General features: G+C 37.4%; 1 protein-coding gene across 1 annotated transcript; it reads left to right on the forward strand.

Annotated features, from left to right (window-relative positions):
• Positions 1-685: 685 nt before the first annotated feature.
• Positions 686-14380, forward strand: LOC6641334 (protein lozenge). The gene is made up of 5 exons (XM_047011296.1): positions 686-1308; positions 6827-6940; positions 8498-8614; positions 12812-13009; positions 13137-14380. The coding sequence occupies exons 1-5, from the start codon at positions 747-749 to the stop codon at positions 14234-14236; spliced, it is 2091 nt and encodes a 696-aa protein (XP_046867252.1). The 5' UTR covers positions 686-746; the 3' UTR covers positions 14237-14380.
• The last annotated feature ends 3396 nt before the right edge of the window (positions 14381-17776 follow it).

The following is a 17776-nucleotide window of genomic DNA, read 5'->3' on the forward strand; positions in this document are numbered from 1 at the left end:
CATTTTAGGCAAGTGAAATCGCTCCTGACCATAGGCAACATTTTCTGGACACTTTGTGTGGACTCCTTTTAATTCAATCTTGAAATAAGCAATTGTTTTTCATAACTTCACCTCTCAAAATTTAAAATTATTCAGAACTCAATATATAAATAATGCCAAAAAAAAAACAAAGTATACTTTTTTTGATCTATGCAGTAATGGGAATTTTTAACTTGACTTTTAAACGAAAGTTTGGAGATTACTAAAATCAAGTAGCAATTGACTTAATTGACTTAATCAGAGTCTTTTCGGCTCAAATTTTGCTTCAGATTCAAAGAAAAACCTCATAACTTGATAAATGATAAATTTTCTATACAATTTGATTACTTATTAAACAACTTAATGAATACTCTTTTTTTTATAGGCTCTGAAACGAGACGGATTGACATTAAATAAATATTGAAACACTTTTTTTGTTGTGCAAATTGTTTAAATACAAAGACAAAATTGTGCGCTTAAAAAAAGTCAACGCTCACGCTCAAGGGCAACTGGAGCAGTTTGAGCAACAACAACAACAACAACAACAACACCAGCAACAACAACAACAACAACAACAACACCATCAGCATCAGCAACATCATCAACATCAGCAACAACAACACTTACAGCATCAGCAACATCTGCAGCATCAACAACAACAACAACAACAACATAATCTCTACAGCGGCAATAGCAATTACTACAACAACAACAACAACAGCCACAAAATGCATTTAACTACAACAACAAGCAACACGACGTCATCGACGGTCAACAATAATGCAAACAACAATAACAACAACAACAATACAAGCAGCAACAATAGCAACAACAATAACACAAGCAACACAAATGGCTCCAACAACAACAACAATAACAACAGCAGCTCCAGCAACAACAACAACAACAATAACAATAATAACAACACAGAACAAAACACACCACCCACACCCGCCCAACTGCTAAACGAAGCCTACACAAAAATGACATCAGACATTTTGGCCGAAAGGACACTGGGCGATTTCCTTACCGAACATCCCGGCGAACTGATACGGACCAGCAGTCCCCTATTCGTTTGCACAGTCCTGCCGCCGCATTGGCGTTCCAATAAAACACTACCGGTGGCCTTCAAGGTTGTCTCACTCGGCGACATAATGGATGGCACCATGGTCACCGTGCGAGCGGGCAACGATGAGAACTATTGCGCCGAGCTGCGCAACTGTACCGCCGTTATGAAGAATCAAGTGGCCAAATTCAATGATCTGCGATTTGTCGGACGAAGTGGTCGAGGTAAGTCCAAAGCTCTAGCTCAAAGTGAGGCGGTAACTCCTCATCTTGATGGAATGACAAGTTAATACTATCGATAAATCGATAGATGATAGCGATAATTGCGTATTACTTCTTTTCGTTATGGATCTAGATCTTGAGTCTTGTGTTATATAAATTTCCATCGAATGGTTGTTTGATTGTTAGCCCAAGAAACTTTGAATCGATAAACATTAATGAAAATCGCCTAGAATTCAATTAAGTATATCGAGATCTGTTGGAGAAATGTGTTATTTAAATAGCCCACCAACATATATAGTTCCTAATTTAATGAATTTATTTGCTTGTTTTGTTCAGTTTTTTATTTATTTTATGGAGTGTGAAGGTCAAAAAGTTTTCACTTCAAGTGCTTGGTCGGTTACTTCTTATTAGCTCTTGTCAGCCAGCACTTAAAGAGTTCCTTGTCCGCCCCCGACCGAGCTCGTGTTTCGGCTGCACACTTGAAACAATTTGTTCAATTATCGCCAGTTCCGTTCGTCATTCCGCTGAGTGGCAAAAGTTTTGTTACTCTTTCCCCGTTGCTGCTTTTTTGTTTCCGGGCCTCTGCTCTGTTTTACCCGACTCGCTTTTGTATTCGTGCACTTTTCGCATGGCTGTCATCTTTTTACTGTTTTCGCTTTTCCTTTTTTTTTCTTTTTACAAAAATCCTTTGTATCCATTTAACCGCTTGTTAAGCACTGCACAAATTGTCAGGCAGTTCATCAGGACAGACCTCCAGGCATCCTCAAATGGAACAAAGTTAAGACATCACTTCTTTGGTTTCAAAGTTTTTCATATGCGCCATCTTTCAGGCAAAAATCACAAACAATAACCAATGTGGAATAATTCCACAAAAAGAATAAAAACAAGAAAACATCAAACATCAATCCAATTTCGTCCTTTGCCACCTACAAACACTAATGGAGTATGTACTCCAATTTTACTCTCTACCTCTCCAACGGGGGAGGGCGGGGGGTCAAGGCATACGCATCCGCTGCGGTAGAACCGCAAAAACCAAAGCCTCAACAGGCCAGCCAGCCAAGGGGGCACGAAGGCAGAAAGACAAAAAGGTCTGCTCTGGTCAGCGGCTCGAGGCTTGAAACGACCCGCACACACGAGATTCATCCATTGTCATCATTTGGCATGCCAAAGTGGAAGTGTTTGTGTCCTCATCTATCTCTCTCATTCGCATTCGAGGCGTTTAATTGTAAATTTGTCCATTCATTTAGTCCGAGACGCGACGTCAAGCAAAACAGACATGTTTCTCCATGTCCCTGTAGCATGTTTTTGTTTCTTTTTGTTTTTTTTGTGTTTTTTGTTTTTTCACTTTTGTTATCAGTTTTATTTTGCATTGTTTGCATTGTTGCCTTTGACGGATATGGATTTCAAATCAAGCTTCATGCAAAAAAAAAATAAGGAAATAACCTTAATTCCGTGCATGTAGTTTGTCATGTTAATTTAAAAGTTTCAAACGTTGATGGAGTTCAAGTGATGGCGCTTTATAGTATTGCATAATAATGGCAGACTGGATGAGAGTCTCTAGGGTGGCTGGTGCTGCTGTGGCTTGATGCAGATCATATGCAGCACCCGCACACATTGCATGTTGCATACCACGTTGCGTATATGCGATATACACGCACACACACACACAGAGAGACAGAGTCATGACGATGACGATGGCAGCCGCCATTTTGTTTGCTAATTACAATAACAAAATGCATGAGGGCATTCAGGGCCTGCATTTAACAGGGCGTCGGTGCTCTGTCGGGCAATTTAATTACCCAGGGCATCGATTTATTTGGGCCCCGGCGCCCTGTGTTAGGCTACACTTTTAATTAGCAAAGTGCCATGCACATGCACGCACATTTTAGAGTGGTGGGGGGAGGGGACACAAAAGCAGTGCCAGTTGCTGCCTGTTACGACAGCTTGTCGCGGCGTCAATATATCTCCCTCCCCCCCACCATCTAACCCACTAACCTTTACTCTTCCCTTAAATCGAACGCGTACACACACACACACTCACACACTCACACACACACATATAGCCATAATCGAGAACAGGCGGGAGCTTAGAAGTTAACCGCCTTCTTTGCCCTAACTCCAGTTAGAGGTTTATATTTCTCCCCCCATTTGAACACACACACACACAGAGAAAAAAGGGCAGCCACAAAATGAACTCCAAGACAAACAGCCAATTCCTTTGCTCCCCTCTTTTTTTCAAAAGACACAAAATAAACGTCGAAACGAAAAAAAAAAAAAACGCCAAGTAAGACAAACGACAAAGACAGCCAGCGACAAAAGGCAAGCAAGCAAGTGTCAAAAAGGAGGCGTTAAAAAGGCAACAAAGAAAAGAAGGAGAAAAAAATACAACAAATATACATATATTTATACGAAAGGGAAAAAGTTTTCCCAGTCAACTGACACCTCTTTTTTTTTTGTTGGTGAGGGAGCTGTGAAAAGGACACAAATGGATGAAAAGACTCGGCACTCAAACTGAATTGAGGGTTGGGAGTTGACCACTCCTCTTGCTAGTTGAAATGCCAAAATTCTGCACAATTTGCTATTTTGGCCCTTTTTTTGTTTGTTCTGTTTCCTGATTTCTAAAGGGGCCAAAAAGCAACAGGCCAACTCCATTCAGGCCAATATTTATTACAGATGAAATATAAGAGGTGAGACATGGCCGAAGTTCATTATTATTTACATCAGATTATAAGTAGATTTCTTTCCTAAGAAATCAGAATAAAACCACATTATTAGACATTGTCCAGCACTGTGCTTAATTGAAGGTGAGGTGTCGTTGCCCAACACTATTCTCAACTCAAATTGATTACGTGGCAAGGCCTAAGAATGATTTCTTTCTGATTCTATGAATAAAACCTATTCTGATCTATTCTGATGAATAAAACCAAATTATTAGACATTGTCCAGCACTGTGCTTAATTAAAGGTGAGGTGTCGTTGCCCAACACTATTCTCAACTCAAATTGAATTACGTGGCAAGGCCTAAGAATGATTTCTTTCTGATTCTATGAATAAAACCTATTCTGATCTATTCTGATGAATAAAACCAAATTATTAGACATTATCCAGCACTGTGCTTAATTGAAGGTGAGGTGTCGTTGCCCAACACTATTCTCAACTCAAATTGAATTACGTGGCAAGGCCTTTCGAATATTGAAAACTCATTTACGCTCATTAATAGTTTTTACTAGCAATTCATGTCGTTTTAAAAACAAGTTACTCGTAATGAAAAATGCAATTTAATTAACCAACACTGTCAAATCTTATTAGGCAGATCAGCTGATGTAGTAGTCAGAGCAGCGATCATGATCTCAGCTGAGGAAAAAGTAGATTGTGATATTAAATTGTTGAGTATTAAATGAAATTAAGTTGAGATATTTGTACAAGGTAAGGCTAAGCCAATAAAGGGCAATTTTCGAAATTGTTTGAGTTTTAATTCTGAGAGGTACAAAATGCAGTTTAAACGAGTCTTCAGACAAAGTTTTCAGGCTTAGTCTCGACAGATTGTTAAGTATATTTAATTTCTCTTGGCTTTTCTTTGTGATTAATTTTCCATAAACTTTCACACCAGTCAAATTTGCTCAAATATTTGTTTGAATCGAAAAGTGGAAATCGTCTGGGATTACTTATGTACATGGAATTTAATTGCAAAACGTTTTGAATTTTTGAAGCCACGAAAAACAATTAAATGGTTAGATTAAGAAAGTGAAAGCGAGGCCAGCCACAAAAATTGACAGGCATAGAAAGGAAGAGAAGAAGAACTTAATCGTGCCCCCTCCCCACCCCCCCACACCACATGCATTCACCCCCATTCATCCTCGTGCTCCCCCCATGGCAGATGGGGCAAAAACATTTGACACGTGTTTGCCATGTTTTGCTTTGCATTAGCCGCCATTGTCCCCCGTTCCCCGTTCCCCGTCCCCTCATTTCACACATACAACAAATTGATTTATGATGCCTGCTTTCTGGGCGTAAATTGACACGGATTTGCCATGAGGATTTGCCAGTTGTTTGTCGACAGGCTTTTCATTTAAAATGTCTTCCGACACATGTTAATTTTCATTTTGTATAAATTTTCATTCTTTAAGTTTTGCGTAAATTTAATTGAATTTATATTCTAGTTTTATGCCTTGCCATTAAATAAAGGGAATTAATTATAATTTAAACTAAATTCATCTGCTGTTGGCATGCCTAGTCGTTCAAGACTTTGCCGAACCCTTAACACCCATAGCTACACACTCACACACAGACACACACACACAGACTCCCAGACACACACTCACACACATATGGTTTTTGCTTAAGTGAAGATTTATTTCATTTGTGCCGCAGTTTTCTTTTAATTAACTTGTTACGCCTTACGGTTTTAGTCACGCCCCCTTTTTTTTTTCTTTGTCATTGTCAAGTGTTGCCAGGATAAAGTGGGGGAGAGACAGAGAGACAGATAGAATGGGAGACAACTTTTCTTTCGATTCAATTAAAAAGCATTTTGCTGCCTTGCGTCCCTTTTTCCGTCCGGTTTGCCATTTTTTGTCTATGACAACGCGTCGTATGTGTAATATATGTGTGTCTTAAGGAGTTTTTTCCCCCTGACCACCCGCACACGATGCCAACTCGCACAATCGTTTCCACGTGTCCTTCCATCCTCTTCAGTTTCAGTTTGCTTTTTAAGTTGACAAACAAAGCGTAAATCATTTCGGCACATACAAAATAAACCGCCGACAGCGAGCGGGCGGATCTGACAAGGGGCGGCTTTCATTCAGTTGGAGTTGCTTAACGTTAGAAGGTTACCAAAGACTTACATATGTTCCTGTGCACACTCCACTGAATTGGGATACCACTCCCCACTCCCACTCCACTCCCCTCCCACAGCTCGTTTAAAAGAAACAAAACCCAACGGAGACAAAAAAGAGCCAGGAAAAAACTTGAGCTATGTTTGCAGTTGAGACTTATACTCAAGTGGCATTTGCCAGCTTCTTTTTTCTTCAAATGTCAAGATATGAGAAGTGTGTGTGTGTGTGTGCGGTGGGGGGGAGTGGAGTGGGAAAACACTTTTAGTGTTCATTTTCCTCAAGTGAAGTTCATTGTTACGCAATTCTTTGCCATCTAACTCCCCTAATATTCCGCTGATTTGGTGGAGAGACAAAGAAAATAGATAAGTTTGTGGCAAAAAGCAAAATATTCATGATCACACGGATCTTTCGAGTCAATCTAGTTGACATTTTCTCCTAGTTTCTGATTATTGATTTCCTTTCGATATGTAGCAGCTGCAATTTTACACAGGCACTAACTAGTCTACTAGTCACATCTATTACTTTCATTCCGTTTTATGATTAGTTTTATATTGTTTATTTTTATGATGTGACAATTCCTTCCTCCTTGCGTGACTGCTAGACATTTATGGTAATAATTGTCATAAAATTGTTTAACATTTATTATTATTGTTGTTGTTGTTCTTCTTCTTCTTGTTGTCATGTTTGCAGGGAAAAGCTTTACCTTAACCATCACCGTATCAACGAATCCACCGCATATAGCCACCTACAATAAGGCGATCAAAGTGACTGTCGATGGGCCACGGGAGCCACGCTCCAAGACCAGTAAGTTGCCACTTAACCCTAAGCCAATTCCAAACAACAATAACGAAAAACACAAAAACACAACAAAAAAAAAACAAAAAAAACATATTCGCAAGTATTCAATTCACCAGTTGTTAAATTGTGTGAGTAGCAGAATCAAGCAAAGTGCTATAGAATGAGTTTTTGGCATTGTATTTCATTTGCAGGACAATGCAAAGCAATTTATTAGTTGCCAAATAGATGAATTGTCCTTTACACACACACACACACACATACGTTTATATACAACTGCACATAGAGAGAAAGGACTTCTGTGTAATAGAACATCAGACAGAAAAACTATTAAAGCTTAGCTTCTCGTATATTAATAGACGACTAGAGATGGCAAATCGCAAGTCCAAGTTAGTTTAACTAAACAAAATAATATCTATGTCAATTGGTCAAGATTTTAATTCTAAAAACATTAATATTTGCTAATTAAAATTAAAAGTTTCCAGAAGCTAATTTAATTTTGTAGTAGTCGAACTCATTTATTGATTGGGTTCCTTTTTTTTTTAAGTTTCCATAAATTTATAACAACTGAATATATACATAAATTTTTACAAATTTCAAAAACATTTTATTCAATGAATATTAAAAAAATTCGTTATGTTTTTCAAGAAAATAATTTCTTCAAGTTTTATTGTCTCTGATAATATTTCTCATCCGTAATTGAATGAAAAGTTTTTTGTCAATTGTCTTTGGGCCATCTCTAGCTAATCTCTAGTCGAAATCTTGAGCAGGAATATTCATTAGTCAAGCCTCTTCCTACATTGAAATACATATTTGTATGTAGTTGTGTGTGTGCACATACATATTTATAAGCATGCAAATATATTTTACTTTGCATATGTTTAAGACTGTAAAACAGTGGCAAAAGTGTAGGCAATAGAAGGACAATGAACAAGAACAAGAGGACAACAGTAAGAGTAAACGATTTCAGTTTTTGCCAACTTTTAGCAAGTTGTTGTCTGTGTGTAATCTGGTTTTTCAATCCATGAAATGATTTATAACCCAAAATGCCAGACAGAAAGAGATAGAGTGATTGATAAATACACACATACACAGAGTGAGAGTGATAGAGAGAGAGAGACAGATAGAAAGGGAACGCACACACATGCATATTGCATAAATGGAAAATTCAGACGTGGGGTTCGACAACAACAGACAAAAGGTTATTATTTTATAATGAATACAATCCAAGCCGTAAAACTGTAACTGCAAAAGGGGTTTATACATATATACATACATATATAGGTACATAGAGGAAGTGGGAGGCGGCATTTAGTTTTTGTGCGTGTGTGTGTGTGTGTGTGTATAAGTTGGCAAAACTTTTGTCCATTGTCATTTCACTTTCAATACTTAAGCGAGGGTTAATGTTTCCCAAGATTTGAATAGTTCAGCATTTTTGCATGTTCTTATACAAAAATCTATAAAGACACACACACACACACACACACACCCACACACACTGACACACTGTGAAAAGAAAAACCTTTTTAAGCTAAGAACAGATAATTAAAACTGAAAAAAACTTAGTGTTATCCCTTTTAGGACAGCAACAACAATTCCATTTCGCCTTTGGCCAGCGACCATTTCACTTCTCGACGGATCCATTATCTGGTTTTCGTATGCCACCAATTGGCAATTGTCAGAGTAAGTATTTATTCCACAATATGCACTTGCAATTTTTATATATGTATACATTTTTTTGTTTAAGTTTGTTCATTTTTTTTGTTGTCTATTAAGCTGCAAAACGTTTAATTAAAGACTTGCTGTGGGCTTTAAAGCCCAAAAAAGTAGGCAACACTTTTTTTTTTGATTTAGTCATTTTATGTGCGTGTGTGTGTGTGTGTGTGCATATATTGGTTAATGAGCATAAACAATACAAAAACAACTTTCAAATTTTCTACCCTTTAGCCACTGACTCCTTCCCTGGCCCTTCCTTTTCAACCACTGCCATTTATACGTGGTTTTTTGTTTTTTTTTTTTGTTTGTTGGTCGATTTTTTAGTTTGTCGCTTGTTCGTGTTGTTGTTGTTGTTGTTGTTTTTGGTGTTGACCATTTGAATGCGGTAAAATTGCGGGTCACCTTGCCATAAAGGATTTTCATGCTAAGTGGCTTTGTTGTTGCTTTTGTTGTTGGCTGTTAAACTATTGGCCACTTTATTTAACCGAAAGTTTACTATACAAACAAATAAACGTCGGTCAAAGTTCAACAAAAACAATACAATAATAATAATAAAAAAAGAAAACACACTCGCGCCATGCTATTAAATAAAAAACACACACACACATACACATATTTAAATAAAATAAAACACTATCAAGTTATGCCACCAGACACAAAAAAAAAACAGACAATCAAAGATTGCATGAATTTAATATATAGATGTTAATTGGAAACCCATCAAAAATTATAATTCATATTGACATTATTAATTAAAACTAAGCCCAACGAATTTGTGACAAACGATATCAAAATTAGAGATTACGTCTCTAGTTATCCACAGAGAGAAGAAACAGTGGGGAAATGATTTTACCTATGAAGCTGGTCAAATCTAGACATCCAAACACTATGGTCTCAGTAGTCTCTCTCAGTAATGAGTTCAATCCAAGACTAGAAGAAAGGACTTTCATTTATTATATTGATACAGATTTATGAGTGGAAATTGCCTTCCAGAATTGATGCTTCTCAATTAGAGCTGTACTTCCTTTTTCACTAACAGGCTCATAGACCCAGAATAGGTTCACCCACTACGATTCTTCATACTTATGAACTCAACAAAACTTCAACTTAAGTTGAATGAATCCTTCAATAAATTTTCCCATTATAGAAGAATTCAAATTAAAGTTGTAAGGATAACTTAAAAATGATATTTAAATGATGGTTTCAAATGTTTTTTGGTTCTTTAATGAGGGGTAAGAGGAAGCAAAGTCGAATTTCACAAACATTTGACAAGAAATGTTTTCAAACTCTTCCACATTTTATTCTTGTCTTCTAAATGTCCCAAATTTGTTTCTATTTCGTAAATTTGAATGCTGCATTGAGGGGTATATTCTAGTCGTTTAAAACAAATTCCGTTTTGCGGCCTGACTTTTCTTTTTTTTCCACCTTACGAGTGTCAATTTTGCTATTTAAAATCAATAATTAATTGTGTGGCCAAGTGTGCAAATTCTTTTTTCTCTTTTTTTTTTATTGTTTTTATTTCTCTCATATTTGTTGTCTAGTTGAAATAAATTTAATTGTACATTTTAAAATGCATTTATATTAAATTTGATGTTTCAATTTAAATTGACAATTAATTGCATTACAAGAACAAAAACAAAAGCCTCGGGCAGAAATAGTTGCCCCAGGCATAAATAAAATCCAATAACAAAATACAACATAAAAAAAAAAATAAAGAAAAAAATAAACGACAATTGAAAATCTATAGATATATAAATCTACATATAAATTGTACTGTACAATTGTACATATCTACATATATATATATAGTGGATATGCATAAATAAAATTGAGTTATTATTATTATGAGAAGGGTGAAATAAATAAAAACAAAAAAAAAAAAAAATTGGCAAACATTCAAATGAAGCGAACGTCTGCAATTAAATTAAGTAAAATTTGCAGAATTGCAAAAATTAAATGAATAATAATACGAAATATTTGTTGCAATTAAAGAGTTCTTCAATTGCATACTTGGCTCAACAGTTCTCCATATCTCAATCAAATTGATATAGAGATTCAAAATGATTTAATATCCATCATTCCACGCTTTCCATTTAGTTAAGCCAAAGTGAATAGAAGTGAAAGAAATTAGGCTTAGTATCTCAGTTTGAATTATAAACGTATTCTCTTCAATGTGTCTTCATAGTATCTCTTTGCTTCCTACCATTTTCAAGGAGTATCTTTGTTTGTTTGTTCAGCATGAACCACTCGCTCAGTTAAGAAACTTGGGAATATAATGTTTAACTGTAAAAATTATGTCACTACTAAATTTTTTATGGATACTCCAATTGCTTCACTGATTCTTCGTATGGCCTTAAAGTGGTCCGATCTGGAAGATTTTCATACTTTATATTCATACGCACCGATGAACAGACGGACATGGCAATATCGACTCAGCTTCTCATACTCTTATATAATTTTGTCTAAAGTGTAAAACCGAACTGAGTTATGGCTAGGAAACCATTTTCTCCTGACATAGTAGTCATTTATGATCGGGAAATGAGCTCGTTGTTGATTATTTTAATCGTAAAGTGAACTTGTAAAGGACTTGTAGTGATGAAACCAAATCTCGATAACACACAGAGTAAATCGATAACGATTGAGATCTGCTACAGTAGTTTTTTATCGGAGTTAGCTTACCATTAGCGCTTCATGGAAACTGTATGAAGAAAATGTCCCAAGTTTGATAAACAAAGAGACAAATAGTTAGCAATTAACCCACTTGGTAATGAAAAAAGAGTTATTGGTCTCCAATTAAAACGTCATGTTTGAAAGAGTTAGTAAAATGAGAACTTTGGCTGGTTTGAAATTGTCCACAACTCCACTTTGTCTCTCTCAATTGCTGTTCAATTGGCTCCATTTAACAAGCAGGAGATTAAAAGTAATTAAATTCAAAAACCAAAAACAAAATTTCTTGAGGAGATTTTCAAATACATTGCTTTTTCGTGAGTATTTCGAATGCATCAATATTGTCATATATTTTCGATCCATTAAGGCGCTCAACCGCACACATTGATACATTTTACATAAGTATGTATATGTATGTACATATGAGTATCTATGTACATATAAAATAGCTGGTCACAAGTAAATAATGATTACTGAAAGCGTCTGTTGATACTGATTACCCCATAAATTAATTGTAAATATGCAAAAAGGCAAAATAACCTGAATTATTTATTAACAAAATTTTATTGACAGTCGCTGCTTGACTTAATTACTGGCATATATTTTATTAAAATTTCGAAAATGTAAAATCAAATATATGTAAATGCCCAGAGAGAGAGAGGGATAGAGAGAGAGAGAGAGAGAAATGAAACAAAAATATCAAATGGCAAACAGAAAAAATGATTGTATGTATATATTTTAGTGGCAAAATGTTTGGATACATATTTCAATTTTATTTTCAAAACGTAAACTTTTTGCAATGTTTAGAATCCCTTTGGCCACTCTAATACTTTGTTCCATTACTCTTGTTTTGCGGCACAATTTGGTTGTTAATAATTCAGATCTACCAAAAAATATGTGAGCAAATAAAGTCAATCAGTGTGACAACAAACAAGCAGACCAGACCCAGAGCCAGAGCCAGAGCCAGACCCAAACCCAGACCCAAACTCCAGACTCATGGCAGTTCAGTCCAGTTTGCTAGTAACCAGAATTCATCCCAAAACCCACAACAGCAGCAACAGCCAACATTCACAACAACAGCAACAACAACAACAACATAAAATTGTACACAAAAAGCCACGTAATTAATGGAGGTAGAAACATTTAAGCCAATAGCATTAATAAAGCCACCACAAAATCAATATCCGGCTACGAAAATGCGCCGCCGTCGCCTATAAAAACTAATTAATAATTTCCGAATGGGCTATTAATTAAGCCTAATTATCTGTGCATGGGTCCGGGTCGAGATTTCTGGTCCTGATTCTGATCCTAGTCCCTCTTAGCCTCCCCCCCCCCCCCCCCCCCCCCCCCCCACACACACCCCCCCTCATACATAGACACAGATGAGCCGCAATCTCTCTGGTTTTTGGTTGATGTTTTGTTTTCTCTTCACTTTGAGTTTGAGTTTCCCTTAACTACCAAAAACTATATGAAATGATGATATGCTCTCCATTTCAGGTGCCAGCAATACACATTGGGGCTATGGCTCAGCGGCATCGGCCTATTCACCCTATTTGGCCAGCAGTGGATTGTCATCGTGTACTACCCCAACATCGGCACAGTTTAATAATCCGGCATTGGGTTTTACCTGCTCATCAAATGATCAGAGTAACAATCAAGATTTTGGCGGTGCCACCAATCGTGATTGTGTGCCAAGTAAGTAAACATATTTGCTCTCTCTCTCTCTCTGTACTCAAGGAGTAGTTTAGTGGTAAAGTCCAAGTCTTGGGATGGATGGATATCTAACACGTTTCTGCCTGGTTTCGATTCATTCTCTTTGCAGTGTTACCCGATTCGACAGCCAGTGATTTGGATCAGCATTTGAGCAGTTTGGTGGGCTCAACCAGTGGTCAGATGACCCATCACAGTCTCCTGGGTGCCACTGGGCAGACATCCATCTCGTCGACGGTGAATGGAGCAAGTGCTGGCGGCGCCACAGCGGGCAGTGTGACTGGCGGTGGCACTGCGGGCACTGGTGGCAGTGGCGGCGGTGGCGGGGCCACCAATTCAATTCTAGTGCCACGATATCACACAAATGCCAGCAACAATGATTACAATGTGCATTCCAGTCAGAATGGTCCACGAAGCTTGAGCGATTCATCGCAGGCCGAGTCACCGGTGCAGGAGGATCTCCTATCGACAAACACACCAAATTTGGGTGGCAGTGGCACTGGGGCAGCTAATGGCGGCAGTGGGGCAACTGGCGGTGGCACTGCTGGCACTGGCAGTGGGATCTCATCACCCGGCTCGGGGGCAGTTGGAGCTGGCGGTGTGGCCTCCATGCTGGTGGGATCCAATCAAAATTTCCAAGCTCATGTGTCTCAGCATGTTTCCGCTTCATCGGCCTATGTGAGTGGTGGTGGTGGCGGCGTTGGCGGCGGTGGTGGTGGAGGCGGCGGCGGTGGCGGTGGCGGCGGAGGAGGCAGTGGTGCCGGCGGAGGCAATGTTCAACATGGCAGCACCAATGGTGGTGGCTCCCTCTATCCCGTTCTTCCTGCCAGTCTCCTCTATTCGCAACTTTACACGGCTGCCAATCAATCGGCTCACGGTTTCCATTCGCACACTCTGGCCCCGGCCCATGCTGCGGCCCATTCGCCGAACTCCTCGGTTCATGGGGCCGAGCTGCAGAGTGTCATGGATCACATTAGCAATGTGGGCGTGGGGGTGGTGCGCCATCAGCAGCATCATCACAACATTATGTCAGCAGCCGGCGGTGGCGGACTCACCCATCCGGGGGATCTCACTTTAATTGGCAATTGTGGGGCGTCGGTGCGCAATATCGAAGATGGCAATGTGACAAATCGACAGGTGGCCGCCTTAGCTGCCCATCGCGGCCACCACAATCCCACTGATAATGGGGGCAGCGTTTGGAGGCCATATTGAGGTCAGGTTTTGTGGTGCGGCTCTGCGGTTCTATAGTGTGAGGAGGTGGAGGAGCATCACCAAATTTTCGGCGACTATTAACACAGAAAACCCAATGTCATTCTCCATTTTGGATGACTTTTTGTATATAATCATAGGCAAGCAAACGAAAGTGTTGTGGGTGGGGGAGGGGGGAGGGGTGAGCAATCAATGATTGAGTCTTGAATGTACATATTATATAGATATCTCTTCTTTTTTTTTAGTAGAATTTGTTGCCAGTTCGTGTAATAGAAGTTAGCTAAATAAGAAAAACTAAATACTTAGCAAATTGTAAAACAAACCAAAAACAAAACAGACAAAAACAACAAAACGTTGGGCAAATGTCATTGATAAGTCTGTACTTGCTACATAAACTAAGTATATGATCAGACAAAAACTCTTTAACTAATTTCAGGAAATCGAAGATTTAATCTGAGTATATGAAAAATTTCCTTGTACATTATTTTAAATATTTGCCCAAAACGAAAAACTCAAAACACACACTCATTTTTAATAAAATAAAGTTAAAAGAGAAAAAAAATGATAACTTAATATTAAAAAGGCATTGGGTCTGCTTTTCCTCCAATCGCTCTCTCTCTCTATCTCTCTCTATCTCTCTAACTCTTTCTATCTCCTTCAATCTGTCTTATATGTAGAAATAGCAGACCCAGGCAGGCCCATGGTATGCCCGATCCATAAGACGTAGTAACCAAAAAAGAAATCGAATATAAAATAAAAGTTTTTAAATTAGTGCTAAAAAGAAAAAAACAAAAGAAAACGAAAAACAAAAAAAAACAATGAACATATAAGAAATACTCAAATTTGATTTATTCTGTTGGTTTTTTTCATTATTTGGTTTCTTTCTTTTAGTTTGTATGATAAGAGTTGCTAGGGGGTCAATTTGGGGGAGGTGTAGGGGGAGGGGGGAAAATATCTGGGGATGAGCCGATGTATATGAGTTCCTAAACCCGTAATCCATGTTCGTGAATTTGTTTACTGTTCATTTCATGTGCTTCGATATGCGTGTACGTGTATTTTAAATGTGTATAAAACATAAAAAAGAATGCAACAAAAAAAAATTGAAAATAAAGATCATCAACCTAAAAACTATGCAAACAAAATGAAAAAAACAAAAACAATGTGCAATGTAAGCTAAACTAAAACTAAATCTAAACTAAAAACCACAGTAACAAATTAATAAAAACAAAATACAAATACTATACATATATATATACATACCTATTATATCAGTCAGTTTATAATAACTATCCGAAAAGCGATAATTGTATGTGTCTGTGTGTTATTTTTTTTTTTTAACTAGCCACTAAGTGAGAAATTAAATATAATAAATTTTCTCAGCAAATTTAGCACTCGAAACAAAAGACGTTAAACGAAAAATTAATCAGAGAAGAGAAGAAAACAAGCTGGTCATAGTTTTTAGAAAGCAATTAAAAAACAAAAACCAAAAGGAAATACACGAAAAAAATATTAATAAAACAAAATGTCCAAATGTAGCACATTCTTTAAACTAAAACAAAAAGAGAACAACAAAAAAATAACAAAATAAAATTGATGTATACCAACAAATGGCAAAAGTCTATGTATAATTAGCAAAAAGATCCAACATATACATATATAGATATAATCTCAAATCCACACAGAGTTTTCTTTCTATTCAGATTCAAATAATTGCAAGCAAAACTTTTTGTTTTCATTTCATCACACAAAAACATGAAGAAAAGAAAACTTTCCAAAAACAAAAAAAAATTCTCTATATACATAGATATAAAAATGCAACAAACACAACACGAAGAGAAAAAATGATAAAAGATTTAAACAAAACATTAAAATTCAATAACATATTAAATAAAACTATAATAAAAAACCAAAAAATTTAATGAATACCTGAACTGTAGTTATTATTTCTTGGAATTTGAATAAATTTGTAGGTAAAATAAAATGCATTTTTTGCTTTGGATCTTGAATGGCTATGGAATAGTTTAGGAAATCGTCTCAGATCATCCATAGAAAAAGAATCCTTTAAACGACTTAAACAAGCAGGATTAACTTTACAAGGAAGACCTCAAAAGTATTTCCATGCCTAGCATTAAGGAGCAGTTCGCATGGAGACATTACTAATGGAATCTGACCAAACGAGGATTTGGAAAAGAGAAATTGTGACCTTTACCATAAAGCATTCTCCCGCTTCCGGTCTCGGTGATCGGTGCCTCTAAGATCAATGAGGACGTACAGACGTGCTTCTGGTGGCTTCGGTGTCGTTAAGAAGAGTAATTTTGGACCCGGTACTGATAAAGAAAATATCGATGGCGCTTTCGGACGCCACATTGAAAGAGAGATTCTTTGAAATCTAGTAAAGAAAAGTGTTGACAAAAAGGACGATTTCCCTCGATAGGTTTCTAATTGGGAATAGTTTTGTTTTCAAGAAATTTTCTGGGATAATCTATAGTTAACGCTTTCAAGACTTCGAATTTCAATCTTTTTGAATCCTTTGACTCAACTAGGTTTAAGTAGACGGTTAATAGTAATCTAAACCCTCCCGAACTCCATAAACAAACACCTTAATAAGTGTCATTAGCCTTAGCTGATTTAAGCTAAATTGAGTTCTATAAGGAAGAAGTTCTGTAGTTTTTAATCTTACTGAAAGTCCATAAAAGATAACAAGCCAAAAGAAGTGTAATAATGAAAAAGTAGAAGCAGAGCGATATGTTTACACTTTTAACGACACAATCGGGGACAATCAGGAATCGTGAATGTTGGCAAAAAGGTAAAATTATAGCCCCGACTAGCTTCTAGACGTATATAACTTGACTGCGGTATATTGGTGGCGGTGGCGGTGAGGGTAAGGGTGAGGGTAAGGGTGGCATATTGGGATATTGGGTAGCATCGACGGGCTACGTGTAATTTTCTGCTCAATTTATTTCACATTGTGGCATCCAATTAAGCTGCAAACCGGCAGTGGCAGCAGCAGCAGCAGCCAGACTAAAAGGGGATGGAGATAAAGTCCATAAAAATACATATATTCACATTGAATGGACTAGCAACCAGGACGACGACGATGACAACGACGATGCCAAAAGCAAGAAGCTCCACCGGCGAAGCGTAACAAATTTGCCAGAGAATGAGAGAGAAAGTAAAGATGGAGAATGGAGAATTGGAATTGACACGGCGGAGCACACACACAATAGATGGACGCCACAGGATATATATATATATATACAAATAAATGGAGGAGCGATAACCGCAAACCAGGTAGCCAAGCAAAATAACGTGGGCATGAGAGAGAGAGAGAGAGAGGGAGAATGAGAAAGAGAGAAAGTATACGAATCTATAGACTTAATGGTGGAGAATCTAAATTAGAAATTCCCAACTCCCAAACATCCACTCACCATTATTGACGGGACAGACTTTTAATTATTGCGTCCTGAAGATGTTTCGCATTGCAAATTAACAGAGTCTTCGTCCAACCTCCTTCCACTCCCTCTCTTTCTTTTTTTCTCTCTC

The sequence above is a fragment of the Drosophila willistoni genome (assembly GCF_018902025.1).
Source record: "Drosophila willistoni isolate 14030-0811.24 chromosome XL unlocalized genomic scaffold, UCI_dwil_1.1 Seg141, whole genome shotgun sequence".
Taxonomy (NCBI): domain Eukaryota; kingdom Metazoa; phylum Arthropoda; class Insecta; order Diptera; family Drosophilidae; genus Drosophila; species Drosophila willistoni.